The sequence below is a fragment of the Mus caroli genome, unplaced genomic scaffold (assembly GCF_978045245.1).
Source record: "Mus caroli unplaced genomic scaffold, Mus_caroli_1 scaffold_1, whole genome shotgun sequence".
In the NCBI taxonomy this organism is placed as follows: domain Eukaryota; kingdom Metazoa; phylum Chordata; class Mammalia; order Rodentia; family Muridae; genus Mus; species Mus caroli.
The window spans coordinates 179,487,276-179,504,758 of record NW_028227256.1 but is presented as its reverse complement, the minus strand read 5'-3'; the positions used below and the strand labels follow the sequence as shown (position 1 = coordinate 179,504,758).

General features: G+C 40.6%; 1 protein-coding gene across 1 annotated transcript in view; it reads right to left on the bottom strand.

Annotated features, from left to right (window-relative positions):
• Dnah14 (dynein axonemal heavy chain 14) overlaps window positions 1-17,483 on the bottom strand; it is a 258,755-nt gene that overhangs the window by 164,712 nt on the left and 76,560 nt on the right. Inside the window, exons 29-35 of the mRNA XM_021185047.2 lie at window positions 17,037-17,268; window positions 16,571-16,624; window positions 14,529-14,674; window positions 11,170-11,238; window positions 3,281-3,467; window positions 2,137-2,213; window positions 1,692-1,863 (exon numbers count right to left, since the gene is read on the bottom strand). Coding sequence (XP_021040706.1) covers window positions 1,692-1,863; window positions 2,137-2,213; window positions 3,281-3,467; window positions 11,170-11,238; window positions 14,529-14,674; window positions 16,571-16,624; window positions 17,037-17,268 — 937 coding nt within the window. The remainder of the gene's footprint in view (window positions 1-1,691; window positions 1,864-2,136; window positions 2,214-3,280; window positions 3,468-11,169; window positions 11,239-14,528; window positions 14,675-16,570; window positions 16,625-17,036; window positions 17,269-17,483) is intronic.

Here is a 17,483-nt window from a genome sequence, read left to right as displayed (position 1 = left end):
ATATTAATCATTATCACAAAATGTTTGATTGAAGTTTCTTGAAGCTTCTACTTAAAACATTTCATTATGAAAAGAATTGTATCTCAATTTCGAGTACTTTCCTGCAATACCAAATAAAAGAAAATATGTGGAAATTTTTTAGCATTTTATGCTTTATAAATTGTTTGTAATACATATAAAAAAGAGTAATCTCTCTAGAGTAAAAAGTTAATACTGAAGTGTTCATCTTGCACACACTTTCAATGGCTTCTCTAATTGGAAAAACTAGATACAGAATATACTTAAAAATACAAGGTACACATAAAATATACATATATTGATTATGTTCCAGGCATCTCAACTAAGAAAAATTAGAAATGAGAACTTAGAATGTCGCAAAGAAATGAAAAATGTTTGCTATATTAGATACATGATTTGAATGTTTGACAATATGTGCATGTATTTAATATCACATTTGTACCAAAAAAAACCATATGTAATAGAATTCACCAATTAAAAGCAAAACAAGAATAAAAAAAAAAGAAAACTAAATGAACTAAAAAATAAAACTTACTCCAAAAGATGCAAGCCACAGAAGACGTCAGAAAAATATTTCAAACTTTAAAAGAGATAGCAAGGCATTTGGAAGCAGAAGGTGGATTAAATCAAAGGCTGGTTCATTAAGAAAATAATAATGTGTTGGATTAGATGGCTGGATGGTCTAAGGGAAAAAAAGCCTACTGTAGGAAAGTAGGTAACAGGAACAATCTCAAAAGCATGGACTTGAGAGAATCAACTCCATAGTAATCCATTCTAAAACAGGAGTGAAACAGTCGAGTTGAACAATGCCATTCTTAGGAGACCCACAGTGATTAAGACAAACTAATTTTCAGGCCATAATGGACCGATTATAATAAAAAACAAATATAAGCTTTGAATGGTTTTCAAGAGAAATTCTTGTGATCCTTCCCACATTATGTATGTCATGTTTGCCACATGCTTCATATGTGCTAGCACTTAGTATGTAACCTGTGAATGCTGTCATGTTGATTACATATCCTACTGATATATTAAAAGCAGCAATTATAAAGCTGCTTAGATGGAACTTCCTGAGATAACTAAGAAACAAAACAAAACAAAACAAAACAACCCCCCTCTCAAGTCAGGTCAGAGTCTGGAAGGCTGGGAGACAGGAAGTAGGTGGGAGCAGGAAGTGCAGGCTGTGGTGGAAGGGTGACCTGGCTGCCGGGTGGAGGAGCCAGTTTTTGTCAAAATAATCTTGACTTGGTACTTAAGGCGATCCAGTTCAACACTGGCTTTGCCTGTGCACTCACACACGTCTTAGGGGAGCAACTTGGGGAACCTTGTGGAAACACCCAGAATGCAGTAAACACACATGGACAAAACGGTTAAATTCTCCTAAACATAGGGAGTCATCTCAGCTATTACAGGGGAACCCAGCACCATCACTTAAGGAGAACTCAACACAAAGCACCCCCACTATCATTTGCTTTTTCATCAGTCATAGTGTGCTTAAAGCTCCTTCCACGCCCCTGGGGGAGGGAGAGTGGACATGCCTGCAAAGCGCTTTTATCCTCAAGTCCTGTCATCTACTCCCCACGAGTAGAGTATTTCAGAAAGAGTCACTGGATTTAAGCCCACACAGATTCTACCTCCACATGACCTGGTACTATTTCCCAGGGTCTCATTACCTCCAAGGTAAGGTGATTTATTTTTGAAACCGTTATTCTAGGAAAAACATCTTCTATGATCTTTTCGAAAGGTAGGACATCTTCTGGAAGGAACTTGGCCAAACTGGCTTCTCGGATGGCCTCGATCAGGATAAGGGACTCCTCTAACTCAGAGAGGTGCTCACTGCCACCACTGCAGCAGTTGGAGAGAGCAAGCATGAACAGGTTAGAAGACTGTTCTTTGAGCACGAAATACCCAGCTTGTAAGCATTTTCCCCCCTTTTATTATTCTTTCTAAGGTGCTGATCTCGTTCAGTTCTGTCTTTTGGTACCACAGGACCCTGTCAGTCCATCCTACTGAGGTGCCGCAGCAGCTTCCCAGTCATCCTTAATTAAAATTCTACAAATTACCAGCCCAGTGGTATGTAGCTCTCCAGACCTCACACTAAACTCACAATTCACTGACCATTTATGCTCCAGTATCTTCTTTTCTGTCATTATTAGAACTGTCTTCAAGGTCCTCAAGCCAAAATCATAATGTTCCTAAAATACAGTATTCAATATTTGAGTTACTAACCATTTTCAAGGAAAAATAGAATCATTTACAACAATTACATGCATAATTAATAATCAGATATTTTTTTCCTGCTTTTTTGAGACAGGGTCTCTTTGTGTAACCCTGGATATCCTGGAGCTCACTATGTAGCTCAGGCTGGCCTCAAACTGATAGCAATCCATTTGCCTCTGCCTCCTAAGTACTGGGGTTAAAGGTGTACAACACCACTGCTGGGCTTACAGCCATCTATTCTAGAAAAGGAATTATCCAGAAACCTTAATTCTACCTCTAGGGTTCTTATTTCTCTTCCACGTCAGTGCCAAGAAAGTCCCTTTGCCCTGTTCTTGTCCTTCCTTCATCCCTCCCTTTCCCCAGAGTTTTACTATGTTACCCAGCCTGGCCTTGAACTCTTGGACTCAGACCTTCCCACTGTTTCAGTCTCTCCAGTTCCGAGGACTACAGGCTGCATTTACTGCGCTCAAGAGAAGTCCCTTTTTGAGAGGAAGGTTATTAAGTGTAAAAGTGTCTGAGAACTGGGAAGAGGAACTATGAGAATAATTTTAGGGAAAGGATGACTTTGGAGATAATGCTGTTAGCTGTCTAAACCACGTTGGGTTAGAAACAAATACTCAAATCCCAGAACCATTCTCAAAAAGGTGTGCGACTCAAGTCAGCAGTACCAGGAGTGGAGGGTACTAAAGCAGTGCTCAGTGGTGAACTGAAGCACAGAGTCACACCAAGGATCAGGCACAGGACCCGTGCTTTCACAAGTTCTACCAATCACTGAGGTGCACAAAGAGCTGGAGAGCACTGGGGTGGAGGCTGGTATCCACACGGAGAGGGAGCACGTGTGGCCTGAAATAACACAGATGGTGTCACTGTCCCTCGACCGTGGAGGTGAGGCCGAGGACCCTGGATGCCTAGCTACAGTGAACACAGTAATTCCCATTTCATGGTGGGTCTGGTCTTGCTGATTCCTAGTCAATAGCAGAAATGCCTTTGAGTCTCATTTCCATAACCAGCCTTAAGTCTTTGGAGAGAGGCAGTTCCTCACCTGTTTTGAGAGCTGCTTGTCAGCTAAATCATAAAGGTGAACTATCTTTCCAGACAGTGATCGTGAAGATTTGAAGCCATATGAAAACAGAATTACTTCAGTGATCATTTTATAGTGGGGCACCATTATCGACACTAAGCGGAACAGATATTTTAAGTTATCTGGGATTTCAACCCGGCCTGTAGTCCTAAAGAGGAAAAGGAAAACAGCAACAACAATAATAAAAATCCTACCATGCTTTGTAGTTTTTCAAATTCAAAACTATATTGCTTTGCCCTCAAATAATTCTATTGGCTTTTTGTGTGACCCTTACATGAAAATTAATTTATATTGAGGTTTTTACCTTTCATCCCATGAGCATGCTGGTCTAAAATACTCCCTGTCTCTCATCCTATGGCTCAGCTCAGCTCTTTCTGACTCCTTGGGCTATTGTGGTACCTATTCATATGTCTGACGAACCTAGCCTTAAGTCAGAGACCCATGTGCACAGGGCAGAGATGTATCTAGTCACAAAAAGAGCCATTTGTGCCAGCTCCATGAGATGGGATTCATACTTGGCACTATTCTGAGAGTCAAGAACCTGTGGCTGGACCTGTGACAGAGCCAGGAAAGCCTCTTGAAAATACTCTGCACACTGTTAAATTGACTCCTCATGACTTATCCTTATAGATGGGTGCACTTGGACCCTCATCAGAGAAACATCTTATGAGAACATGGTGATGGACACAGATACAACTGGTCTAGCTTCAGAGAGCAAGAGACTGAAGAACACTCAGCCATAAGTAGACATCAGTATAACACCCCATACCCGGAGGCTTGGGGATTACAATAGAAGAAGAGGTGGCAAGATTGCTAGAAGCACTCTGGGGCACCCCCAGGTACCCTAAACAGTCTGCTATCCCAGGGGGACCTCCATTCTCCCCACTTTCATGAGACCTGTGGATCCTGAGCCACACAGGCTAGCTTCTCTTCCCCTACCCACCTTCCCTGTTGAGTCTTTTGGGGGTACCTGAGATGTCCTGAGCAGTCTGGTATCCCCAGTGGACCTCTATACTTCTGTCACCTCTCGACCCACTTCAGACATGTTTATCAGGAACCATACAGCCAAAGAATACCCATCAAAGGCCCAGCACACCAGGACCCCCTTCCCAATATCTACTACAACAGGAGCATCCAGGGCCCAAAACCATCCATAAGGCTAAAGGCCCTTGAAAGAATACAAACAACAAAAGCCAGGGCAACATAGCACCTTCAGAGCAAAGCTACTCTTCCACTGCAAGCTCTGACTATGCTAACACAATCAAAGTACAAGAAAATGACCTTAATTCAATCTTATAAAGATGATAGAGGCCTTAAAATCCCTTAAAGAAACACAGGAAAATACAATCAACCAGGTGCAGGAAGTGAATCAAACTGTTTAAGAACAGAAAATGTGAGTAGAAGCAATAAAGAAAATACAAACTGAGGGAATCCTGGAGATGGAAAACCTAGGGAAGAAAACAGGAACAACAGATGCAAGCATCACCAACAAAATACAGAAGATGGAAGAGAGAATCTTAGGCATAAAAGATACAATAGAAGAAATTGATACATCAAAGAAAAAGTTAAATCTAAAAAACTCCTGACACAAATCCTCCAGGAAATCTGGTAAACCGTGAAAATCCCTAACCTAATAATAATAGGAAGAGAAGAAGGTGAAGAGTCCCAGCTCTAAGGCCCAGAAAATATTTTCTAGAAAATCATAGAAGAAAACTTTCCTAAAGAATGCATGAATTATACCCAACTTCTCAACAGAGACTCTAAAAGGGCCTAAACAGATATCTTGCAACCTCTAAAAAACCACAAATGCCAACCTAGACTACTATACCCAGCAACACTCTCAATAACCATATATGAAGAAAACAAGATACTTCAAGAAAAATCCAAATTTAAGCAAAATCTATCCACAAATCCAGCCCTACGAAATATACTAGAAGGAAAACTCCAACCCAAGGAAGACAACTACATCCAAGAAAACACAAGAAATAAATAACTCCATACTAGCCAAAACAAGGGAAGCACACACAATCACACACACACAAACTACCACCACCAACATCCAAATAACAGGAATTAACAATCACTGGTCATCAATATCTCTCAACATCAATGGATTTAATTCCCCAATAAAAAGACATGGGCCATCTGATAAAAGGCTAATATCCAATATATACAAAGAACCCAAGAAGTTAGACTCCAGAAAACCAAGTAACCCTATTAAAAATGGGGTACAGAGCTAAACAAAGAATTCTCACCTAAGGAATACCAAAAGGCTGAGAAGCACCTAAAAAAATGTTCAGCATTAGTCATCAGGGAAATGCAAATCAAAACAACCCGGAGATTCCACCTCACACCAGTCAGAATGGCTAAGATTAAAAACTCAGGTGACAGTACATGCTGGAGAGGATGTGGAGAAAGATGAACACTCCTCCATTGCTGGTGGGATTGCAAGCTGGTACAACCATTCTGGAAATCAGTTTGGCAGCTCCTTAGAAAATTGGACATAGTACTACCTGAGGACCCAGTAATACCACTTCTGGGCATATACCTAGAAGATGCTCCAACAGGTAATAAGGACACCTATTCCACTATGTTCAAAGCAGCCTTATTTATAATATCTAGAAGGCTGGAAGGAACCCAGATGTCCCTCAACAGAGGAATGGATACAGAAAATGTGGTACATTTACACAAAGGAGTACTACTCAGCTATTTAAAACAATGAATTTATTAAATTCTTAGGCAAATGGATGGGTCTGGAGGATATTATTCTGAGTGAGGTAACCCAACCACAAAAGAACACACATGATATGCAGTCACTGATAAGTGGATATTAGCCCAGAAGCTTGGAATACCCAAGATACAATTCACAAAACACATGAAACTCAAGAAGAAGGAAGACCAAAGTGTGGATACTATGATCCTTCTTAGAAGGGGGAATAAAATACCTTTGGAAGGAGTTACAGAGACAAAGTGTGGAGCAGAGACAGAAGGAATGATCATCCAGAGACTGCTCCACCTGGGGATCCATCCCATATACAACCACCAAACTCAGATACTATCGTGGATGCCAACAAATACTTGCTGACAGAATCCGATATAGCTGTCTCCTGAGTGGCTCTGCCAGTGCCTTCTGACAAAGTGCCTTCTGAGCATCCACAAAGGTGGATGCTCACAGCCATCCATTGGACTGAGCACAGGGTCCCCAATGAAGGAGCTAGAGAAAGTACCCAAGAAGTTGAAGGGGTTTGCAGTCCCATAGGAGGAACAACAATATGAACTAACCAGTACCCCCAGAGCTCCCAGAGACTAAACCACCAACCAAAGAGTACACAGGGTGGGACTCATGGCTCCAGCTGCATATGTAGCAGAGGATGGCTTTATCTTGCATCAATGAAAGGAGAGGTCCTTGGTCCTGTGAAGGCTCTATGCCCCAGTGTAGGGGAATGCCAGGGCTAGGAAGCAGGAATGGGTGGGTTGGTGAGCAGGGAGAAGTGGAGAGGGGATGGGGAGTTTCAGAGGGGAAACCTGGAAAGGGGATAACATTTGAAATGTAAATAAAGAAAATATCTAATAAAAAAAAAAGGACACAGGCTAACAGACTGGATGTAAAAACAGGATCCATCATTCTGCTACATACAAAAAACACACCTCAGCAATAAGGTCAGATATTACCTCAGAGAAAAGGGCTAGAAAAAAGTTTTCCAAGCAAATGGACCCGAGAAGCAAGCTGGAATAGGCATTCCAATATCCAATAAAATAGACTTTCAACCAAAATTAATCAAAAGCAGCAAGGAAGGACACTTCATATTCATCAAAGGAAAAACATCTTCCAAGATGTTCATTTTAATTCTGAACATCTATGCCTCAAACACAGGAGCACCCACATTTGTAAAATAAGCATTGCTAAAGCTTAAATTGCACATTGAACCCCACACATTAATAATGGGAGACTTCAACACCCCACTTTCACCAACTGACAGGTCATTCAGACCAAAACCGAACAGAAAAATACTGAAACTAATATACATTATGAGTCAAATGGACCTAACAAACATCTATAGAATATTTCACCCAAACACAAAAGAATATACCTTCTTCTCAGCACCTCATGGATCCTTCTCCAAAATTGTTGATATAGTCAGTCACAAAGCAAGCCTTAACAGATACAAGAAAATTGAAATAATGCCGTGTATCTTATCAAACCACTAATGGATTTCTTTAAAAAAAATAAAATAAAAATAATTTTAAAAAGGGGACTTCAGAAACACCAGAAAGCCTACACACTCATGGGAATAGAACAACTTTCTACTCAATGATTTCTGGGTCAGAGAAGAAATTAAAGACTTTCTAGAATTCAATGAAAATGAAGGCACAATATACCTGTAATGGTTTGTATATCCTTGGACCAGGGAGTGGCACCATCTGGAAGTGTGGCCTTGTTGGAATAGGTGTGACCTGGTCAGAATGGGTGTGTCACTGTGGGTGCGGGCATAAGATCCTCACCCTAGTTGCCTGGAAGTCAGTCTTCCACTAGCAGCCTTTGAATGAAGACGTAGAACTCTCAGCTCTACCTGCGCCATGCCTGCCTGGATACTGCCATGCTCCCACCTTGATGATAATGGACTGAACCTCTGAATCTGTAAGCCAGCCCCAATTAAATGTTGTTTTATTAAGACTTGCCTTGGTCATGGTGTCTGTTCACAGCAGTAAAACCCTAACTAAGACAATACCCAAATTTATGAAACACAATGAAAGTAGTGCTAAGAGGAAAGTTCACAGCACTAAGTACCTCCATAAAGAAATTAGAAAGTTCTCATACTAGCAATTTAAAAGTACACCTGAAAGCTCTAGAAAAAAGAAGCAAGCACACTGAAGAGGAGTAGAAGGCAGGAAATAAGCAAAATCAGGGCTGAAACCAATCAATTAGAGAACAAAGAAAACAATACAAAGAATCAATAAAAACCAAGAGCTGGTTCTTTGAGAAAATCAAGAAGATAGACAAACCTTTAGCCAAACTAACAAAAAGGCAATACTATTCCACAAAATAGAAACAGAAGGAACACTGCCAAATTCATTCTATGACATACAGTCACCCATATATGTAAACCACACAAGAACTCAACAAAGAAAGAAAATTCTAGACAAATTTCTCTGATGAATATCAATGCCAAACATAATTCAATACTCGCAAATCAAATCCAGGACCACATCAAAAACATCATCTACAGTGATCAAGTAGGCTTCATCCTAGGGATGCAGGGATGGTTCAAGATACAAAAATCCATCAACATAGTCCACCATATAAACAAACTGAAAGAAAAAAATAATCACATGATCATATCATTTGAGGCTGAAAAAGCCTTTGACAAAATCCAACACCCTTTCATGTTGAAAGTATTAGAGAGATCAGGAATACAAGGCACATGCTTAAACATAATAAAAGCAACATACAGCATACCAGTAGCCAACATCAAACTAAATGGAGAGAAACTTAAAGAAATTCCACTAAAATCAAGGACAAGACAAGGGTGCTCACTCTCTCCCTATCTATATTGAATAATATAGTACTTGAAGTTCTAGCCAGAGCAATAAGACAACTAAAGGAAATCAAGGGGATACAAATTGGAAAGGAAGAAGTCAACATACTTACCATTTGTGGATGATATAATATACATAAGCAACCTCAAAAATTCGACCAGAGAACTTCCACAGCTGATAAACACCTTCAGCAAAGTAGCTGGATACAAAATTAACTCAAAGAAATCTGTAGCCCTCATTTATACAAATGAAAACCAGGCTGAGAAAGAAATTAGGGGAAAAAAACCACCTTTTACATTAGCCATGAATAGTATAAAATATCCTGGTGTAACTCCAACCAAGCAAGTGAAAGACCTATATGTCAAGAACTTCAAGTCTGTGAAGAAAGAAACTGGGGAAGGTATCAAAAGATGGAAATATCTCCCTCATGGATCGGTAGGATTAACATATTGAAAATGGCCGGCTTAACAAAAGCAATGTGCAGATTCAGTGCAATTTCCATCCATATTCCAACATAATATTTACTGACCTTGAAAGAACAATTCTCAACTTCCTATTGAAAAACAAAACAAAACAAAACAAAAAAAAACCCAGGATAGCAAAAACAATCATGAACAATAAAAGAATTTCTGGAGGTATCACTATCTCTGATCTCAAGCTATACTACAGAGCAATAGTGATAAAAAACTGCATGGTACTGGTACAGAAACAGACACACTGATCAATGGGATAGAATTGAAGACCCTCAAATAAACCCACACAGCTATGGACACTTGATTTTTGACAAAAAGGCAAAAGTATACAATGGAAAAAAAGAAACCATCTTCAACAAATGGTGCTGGGCTAACTGAATGTCTGTATGTAAAAGAATGCACATAGATTCATATCTCTCACCCAGCACAAAAGTCCAAGTGGATAAAATACCTCAACATAAAACTGGATATACTAAATCTAACAGAACAGAGAGTGGGGAATAGCCTTGAACTCCCTGGTACAGGAGACAACTTCCTGAACTGAACACCAATGGCTCTAAGATCAACAATTGATAAATGGGGCCTCATGAAACTGAAAAGCTTCTGTAAGGCAAAGGACATAGTCAATAGGACAAAATGGCAGCCTACAGATTGGGAGACGATCTTCACCAACTCTACATCCAACAGACAGCTAATATACAAAATTTATAAAGAATGTGAGAAATTACAAACCAACGATCCAAATAACCTAATTTAAAACTGTGGTACAGAGTTAAATGGAGAATTCTCAACAGACGAATCTTGAATGGCTGAGAAGCACTTAAAGAATGTTCAACGTCCATAGTCATCAGTTGCAAATCAAAATGACCCTGAGATTTCATCTTACACTGGTTAGAATGGCTAAGATCAAAAACTCAAGTGACAGCACATACTGGCAAGGAGGATGTGGAGCGAGGGGAACATTCCTCCATTGCTGTGGGAATACAAACTTGTAGAATCACTTTGGAAATTAACTTGGGGGCTTCTCAGAAAACTGGAAATAGTTCTACCTCAAGACCTAGCTACACCATTCCTGGGCATAGACCCAAAAGATGTTTCACCATCCCTCAGAGACACTTGCTCAACTATGTTCATAGTAGCTTTACTTTTAATAACCAGAACTAGCAACAACCTAGATGTTCCTCAACTGAAGAATGGATAAAGAAAATGTACATCTACACAAAGTACTTACTGTTCAGCTATTAAAAGCAAAGACATCGTGAGTCTTGCAGGGAAATGGATAGAACTTGAGAATATCATCCTGAGTGAGGAAACCCAAAGGACTGAGGTAATGCCAAGGAGTGAGGTAATGTAAAGGGACCCCATGGTGTGTACTCGCTTGTAAGTGACCATTAGCCATAAAGTACAAGACAGCCCCAAAGAAGCGAAACAGGAAGGAAAGCCCAAGTAAGGAAGCTTGAATCTCACTTAGAAGGGGGAATAAAATCGTTATAGGAGGCAGATGGAGGGAGAGAGCTGGGTGGGAGAGGAGGTGGGAGGGAAAGGAGGGGTCCAGGATCAGGTTTGGAGGAAACAGGAGTGATGACCATATAGCCATATGAATGAATGCAACTGCAACTGAAGTTTTAAAAATTCAATTTTTTGAGAATTCCATACATTACATTCTGATCCCACTCCCTCCCTTTACCCTGACACCTCCCAGATCCTTTCCTCATTCTATACCCACATTTTAAAAAAGAGATGCTGAAGGATGAACAATGTATAACAACCACACCCACAGGTAAGACTAGAGAAAGGGATTTTAGCCCATGTCTCCTCCTATGAGACTCTCATACTTACCCAGGATTTATGGTGATAAGCACTGCACATGACATATTGATCCGTATTTCTCTACCATCCAGTACGAACCTAAAAAGCAGTAAAACGTCCATCACTAAAGGCATTCCTTTAGGCCCAAGGGTATCACAACTCCATTGAACCAGGGCATTTTCTTAAGGCTGTATTGCATTTAAATCCAAACAAAACATCCTTAAAACAACAATGCAGGGAGAGGAAGAGGAGGAGGAAGCTTATTTGGAGCCAAAGTTAAGATCTGCTGGGATCGTATCTAAAGATGTCTGACAAGATTTTGGAAGTGGACACTGGAAGGGATCCGCAGATGAATTGATTCACACAGAGAAGAGACCCTAGGAAGACCTCACTCACTGAGCTGGGCCTGGAAGCCTCACCAGAACAGCCGGCAGAGCATAGAGCTCATACTGGGAACACAGCCCATTTTCAACCTGCCTTTCTTGAGTTAAAACATACTGGGAGAGATGGCTCAGCACAGAGTCCCAGCCCATGGCGGCTCACAATGGTCTGTAACTTAAGTTTGAGGGTATTAAATGGCTGTGGTGCACAGACACATATGTAGGCAAAACAGCCATAAAACAATAGTAGATAAAATCTCAAAGATTAAAAAAAAATTTGTTTGGGCAACTGTGAGGCAGATGCTCTGCCAAAGACACCAGTCTGCTGTCATTGGCAACAGTTGCAAAGACACTGGCAAGAGTTTCTGGAGTAATTTCTTACCAAAGAGGGTAGTTAAAGCCTGAGAGGCAGAGGAACCAGGATAAAACCAGGACAGTCCCTGGATGTAACTCTCTGCAGAGTTGAAGATGCAGAGAAGGGCAGTAAAATGTGCCTCACTGTGCCCCCATCTCTACCTACAGATCTGTAAGCCCTGGAACCTAATGAATCCCATCCAAGTAAAGCCACAAGTGAGCATCTGTTGGCATGTGTTAGACATATCACACTACTAAAGATCCATTCGTTGAACCCACACACCTATGGTCACTTGATCTTTGACAAAGGAGAAACCATCCAGTGGGGGAAAAACAACAGCATTTTCAACAAGTGGTGATGGCACAACTGGCGATTAGCATGTAGAAGAATGCGAATTGATCCATTCCTATCTCCTTGTACAAAGCTCAAGTCTAAGTGGATCAAGGAACTCCACATAAAACCAGAGACACTGAAACTTATAGAGGAGAAAGTGGGGAAAAGCCTTGAAGATATGGGCACAGGGGAAAAATCCCTGAACAGAACACCAATGGCTTGTGCTGTAAGATCGAGAATCAACAAATGGGACCTCATAAAATTGCAAAGCTTCTCTGTAAGGCAAAGGACACTGTCAATAAGACAAAACAGCAACCAACCGATTGGGAAAAGATATTTATCAATCCTAAATCTGACATGGGGTCAATATCCAATATATATAAAGAACTCAAGAAGTTGGACTCCAGAAAACCAAGTAACCCTATTAAAAATGGGGTACAGAGCTAAACAAAGAATTCTCACCTGAGGAATACCAAAAGGCTGAGAAGCACCTAAAAAAATGTTCAGCATCCTTAGTCATCAGGGAAATGCAAATCAAAACAACCCTGAGATTCCACCTCACACCAGTCAGAATGGCTAAGATCAAAAACTCAGCTGACAGCAGATGCTGGCAAGAATGTAGAGAAAGAGGAACACTTCTCCATTGCTGAAGGGATTGCAACCTGAGGACCCAGCAATACCACTCCTGGGCATATACCCAGAAGATGCTCCAACAGGTAATAAGAACACATATTCCACTATGTTCATAGCAGCCTTATTTATAATAGCCAGAAGCTGGAAAGAACCCAGATGTCCCTCAACAGAGGAATGGATACAGAAAATGTGGTGCATTTACACAATGGAGTACTACTCCGCTATTAAAAACAATGAATTTATGAAATTCTTAGGCAAATGGATAGATCTGGAGGATATCATTCTGAGTGAGGTAACCCAACCACAAAAGAACACACTTGATATGCACTCACTGATAAGTGGATATTAGCCCAGAAGCTTGGAATACCCAAGATACGATTCATAAAACACATGAAACTCTAGAAGAAGGAAGACCAAAGTGTGGATACTATGATCCTTCTTAGAAGAGGGAATAAAATACCCTTGGAAGGAGTTACAGAGACAAATTGTGGAGCAGAGATGGAAGGAATGACCATCCAGAGACTGCTCCACCTGGGGATCCATTCCATAAACAACTACCAAACCCAGACAATATTGCAGATGCCAACAAATGCTTGCTGACAGGACCCTGATATAGTTATCTCCTGAGAGGCTCTGCCAGTGCCTTCTGACAAATACAGAAGTGGATGCTCACAACCATCCATTGGACTGAGCACAGGGTCCCCAATGAAGGAGCTAGAGAAAGTATCCAAGGAGTTGAAGGGGTTTGCAGTCCCATAGGAGGAACAACAATATGAACTAACCAGTACCCACAGAGTTCCCTGGGACTAAACCACCAATTAAAGAAAACAAATGGAGGGACTCATGGCTTCAGCTGCATATGTAACAGAGGATGGGCTTGTTAGACATCAATGGGAGGAGAAGCCCTTGGTTCTGAGAAGGCTTGATGTCCCAGTGTAGGGGAATGCCAGGACAGGGAAGCAGGAATGGGTGGGCTGGGGATCAGGGGGAGGGGGAAAGGATAGGGGATTTTCGGAGGGGAAACCTGGAAAGGGGATAACATTTGAAATGTAAATAAATAAAATATCTAATTAAATAAGATCCATTTTTAATCCCTAAATCAAGTCATGCAAGCTCTTGAATGCATCTGAATAGAAAACTTGATTATTGTTATTAATAAACACCAGTAACCATAACATACATATTTTTTGTGGTTTTTCAGAAAGCACCTCAGTCTAGAATGGTGAGACAGGAGGCTTCAGTAATGTAGCCAGTATTTTTGGTTTTAAATGGGTTTAGAATTAAAGAAAAAAAGAATCCATGAAGAATTAAAGAAAATATCCTTCACTCTTATTCTATATCCTGAAGTGTAATACCCTACAACGAGAGAGATTCTAAAATAGAAAAAAAAATGGTAACTAGAATATAGCTGTGTCTACTTCTGGTGGCTCCTGGCAGCTCCAAAGTGTTAAAGTAGGGTGAATACTTTTAAATTGGCATTGAGATCACACACACACACACACACACACACACACACACAATTTCCCAGAGGAAACATATATTTTCCTCCCTCCTTCTAGGGGAAACACACAGAGAAGGCAAGCGTCATTCATTCCGCTATGTGCTAAATAATACAAAACAAAACAGCAACTAGACCCCAGCCCTTACTTAACAAAAGCACTGAACACTAATTCAATGGTAATGAATACCTGACAGAATAGCTGCTTTTGGCAATCTTGATCGCCAGGACCTGCGAGGCGATGACTGAGAGGACTTCTATACTGATTCGGTTGAATTCATCAAAACAACACCAAGCTCCTGACTGCACCAATCCAAAGAATAATTTCCCAATGATCTTAAAGAGAAGAGAAGAATCGATTACAGAAACTATACAGGGGACGACTTCCACCTGCATACTAAACTGTACTCGGTCTTCTCATCTTACCCAAACCAAGGAACCATCTTTAGCATTTTTTGCTCCATAGAAAGTTTAGTAGGCGCTAGACTCTGGATGAGTTCACTGCTGTTTCCTTTGAAAGCTTAAACACAAATAGCAAACTCCTGTGCTCCAGGGCCACTGCCCGTGCAGCTGACAACTGCACAGAGCCCTTTAGTGGGCAGAGCTGCATCCCAGATGAGGTCTTTATGACCAGGTTTTGCAGCACATGGTCAGTGCCAGAAGGCAAATGCCCTTCTCTGGAGCAGGCAGGCTCCTTGTGGCTTACCTTGGGCTATAGGTGAGGCAAATGGTGGGGGCTGAAGGGCTGGGGGTGGGGTGAGGGGGTACACACTGTGTAACACACGGTTCCCAGAAGTTTGTAAACAGGTGTTATTGAAACACAGTTGCAGTCTCTTAAAAGCCCTATTAGTGTTGACAGTAACATTTTTCTTTTTTTATTTTTTTGGTTTTTCCAGACAGGGTTTCTCTGTGTGGCCCTGGCTGTCCTGGAACTCACTCTGTAGACCAGGCTGGCCTCGAACTCAGAAATTCACCTGCTTCTGCCTCCCAAGTGCTGGGATTAAAGGCGTGCACCACCACGCCCGGCTGTTGGTAACATTTTTAAGATCTTATTGTAAGCAGTCGTTCTGATGTTCATTTTCCTGTAGATAAGTTGATGGGAAATGGGACGCTTTGACTCTCTGTTGGCACCTGTTGTTGTTCCTTGCTATCCCACCTGGGCTTGCAGGAAAAGGACTCTGCAGTTAACCCCACCCCAGATGTCTTGAGCACTGCGCTGGTCCTTTGAGAAAACTGCAACCCAGCTGCAGCTGATTACCACAGCTCTGACTGCACAGACAGCGATGTTTAGAAGTTTGGGCCGGATTTTTTCTATCATCACAAGCCATTGTGAATCCTAATTCTGTAACAATTTCCACTGAGGCCAGAGGGGAGCTTTTACCCTACAGCCTGGCAGAGGAACTGCTTTGACTGATACTGAAAAGGCAAATATGTGATTGGTCCAAACAGAAATCTCTATGGCTGTGAATGATGTTAAAGGCAAGAGGGACACACCCCTTCCAGGGGGGGATGTGAAAATCAGATCTTAGCTCACCACAGGATGCTTGGCGCTCTAACCCACATGTAAAAGCAGTCACAGAGTTGGGGCTGTGGGGCTGTGGCTCAGTTTAACCGCACTTGCTCACCATGAGAGAGCTGAGTTCAGCTCCAGGAAACAACCCCCCCCCAAACTATAGTGCCTGCAAACTGAGTTAAATTTGTAAGAGATACATAGGGGAATATCAAGCTTCAATAAAAATATTTCAATATTTTATTAGACATGTCTTAGAAAATTAACATTATTATCTTTATAATTGTTTTTTATATTAACCATTGTAGCTTCTTTGACATTAATAATTACCCTTTCAGTGAATAAATGTTCAGGGTAAGAACTTAAATTTGTAATTATGACATATACTCATATATGTAGATAGATATGAGAAGACACATATACACACATACACACACATATATTTTCATGCTTTGGTATGAAAGATTTTGTTTAAAAAGAATTCCACTTTCATAAAAATTGAGAATTATGGCTATAAGGGATTCAGTTGAACCATTTAAAGAAAAATTAAGATGTTTTAACTTTCAACTAGGTTCTAGGCTTCTGTTTTTTACTCATTAAAAGAACTAATAGCATTTATAGTCTTATCAATGCACATTTTATATTTTTCTTAGTTTTTTCATTCCTCAATGAATTACTTTACATGCACATTTTTTTGTTTAGTATATATGCTTAAGCTTTACCTTATAATCCAAATCTTCAAAACAGTTGAAGACCACACAATGTTTACCAAAGCTCTGGGAAACAAAAATACTGTTTTAATATAGTTCTCCACAAAATAAAGACTCCATAAAAATTTAGACTGCCAGGTTAAGACAATATTTCTATTAAGTTTTTGAGAAAAAATAGTATAAAAATGAGTTATATACCAGGTCTAAGAAGGGAAAACAGACCAGCATGAGAAGCTATTTCTCCCCTCCTTCCACACTACAAAACAGTTAGCTCATACTAACTGTCTTCTGGGTAAATTCAGACAATTGGCTTACTGAGATCCCAAGTCCTTTTCCATATTAGGCATTTGAAATTTAGATGATAGAGTGTATCACTTAATGAATGTATTGGTAAATAGCAATCACATTTCAACTGCAGGAATAGTGTAGACTTAAGATGCAATTAAAATGAGAGACGCTGGCTGCAGTAGCTACTTACTTTTGCTAGGTCCTTAACAGTCTCAGTTTTTCCGGTACCTGCAGGGCCAGTAGTGCACCCTCCCAGGTTGAAGTACAATGCCTCAGAGAGAGAGAGCCAGCATCTTTCTGTGAGGGGAGTGATGACCAGCCTCGGAGCACAACCCAAGTACTCATAGCCATAAACAAAGCTGGTGTTTGCTTGAAGAACGTAACACAGTTTCTGTTTCTCATTCCATTTATACTGCAAATGTCTGAAAGTAAAACTCATACATTATTTGAGCAAAAATATTTTTCACATAGAGAAACAATCATTTCTAACCCCCTCATATTAAGAAGCAGTCATTAAGCATCTCCCAACTGAAGAGAAAGCCCAGGGCCAGAAAGATTCTGTGCAGAATACCACCAGACACTCAAAGAAGAACTAATGCTAATATTTCTCAAATTATTCCACAAGATAAAATGGAAG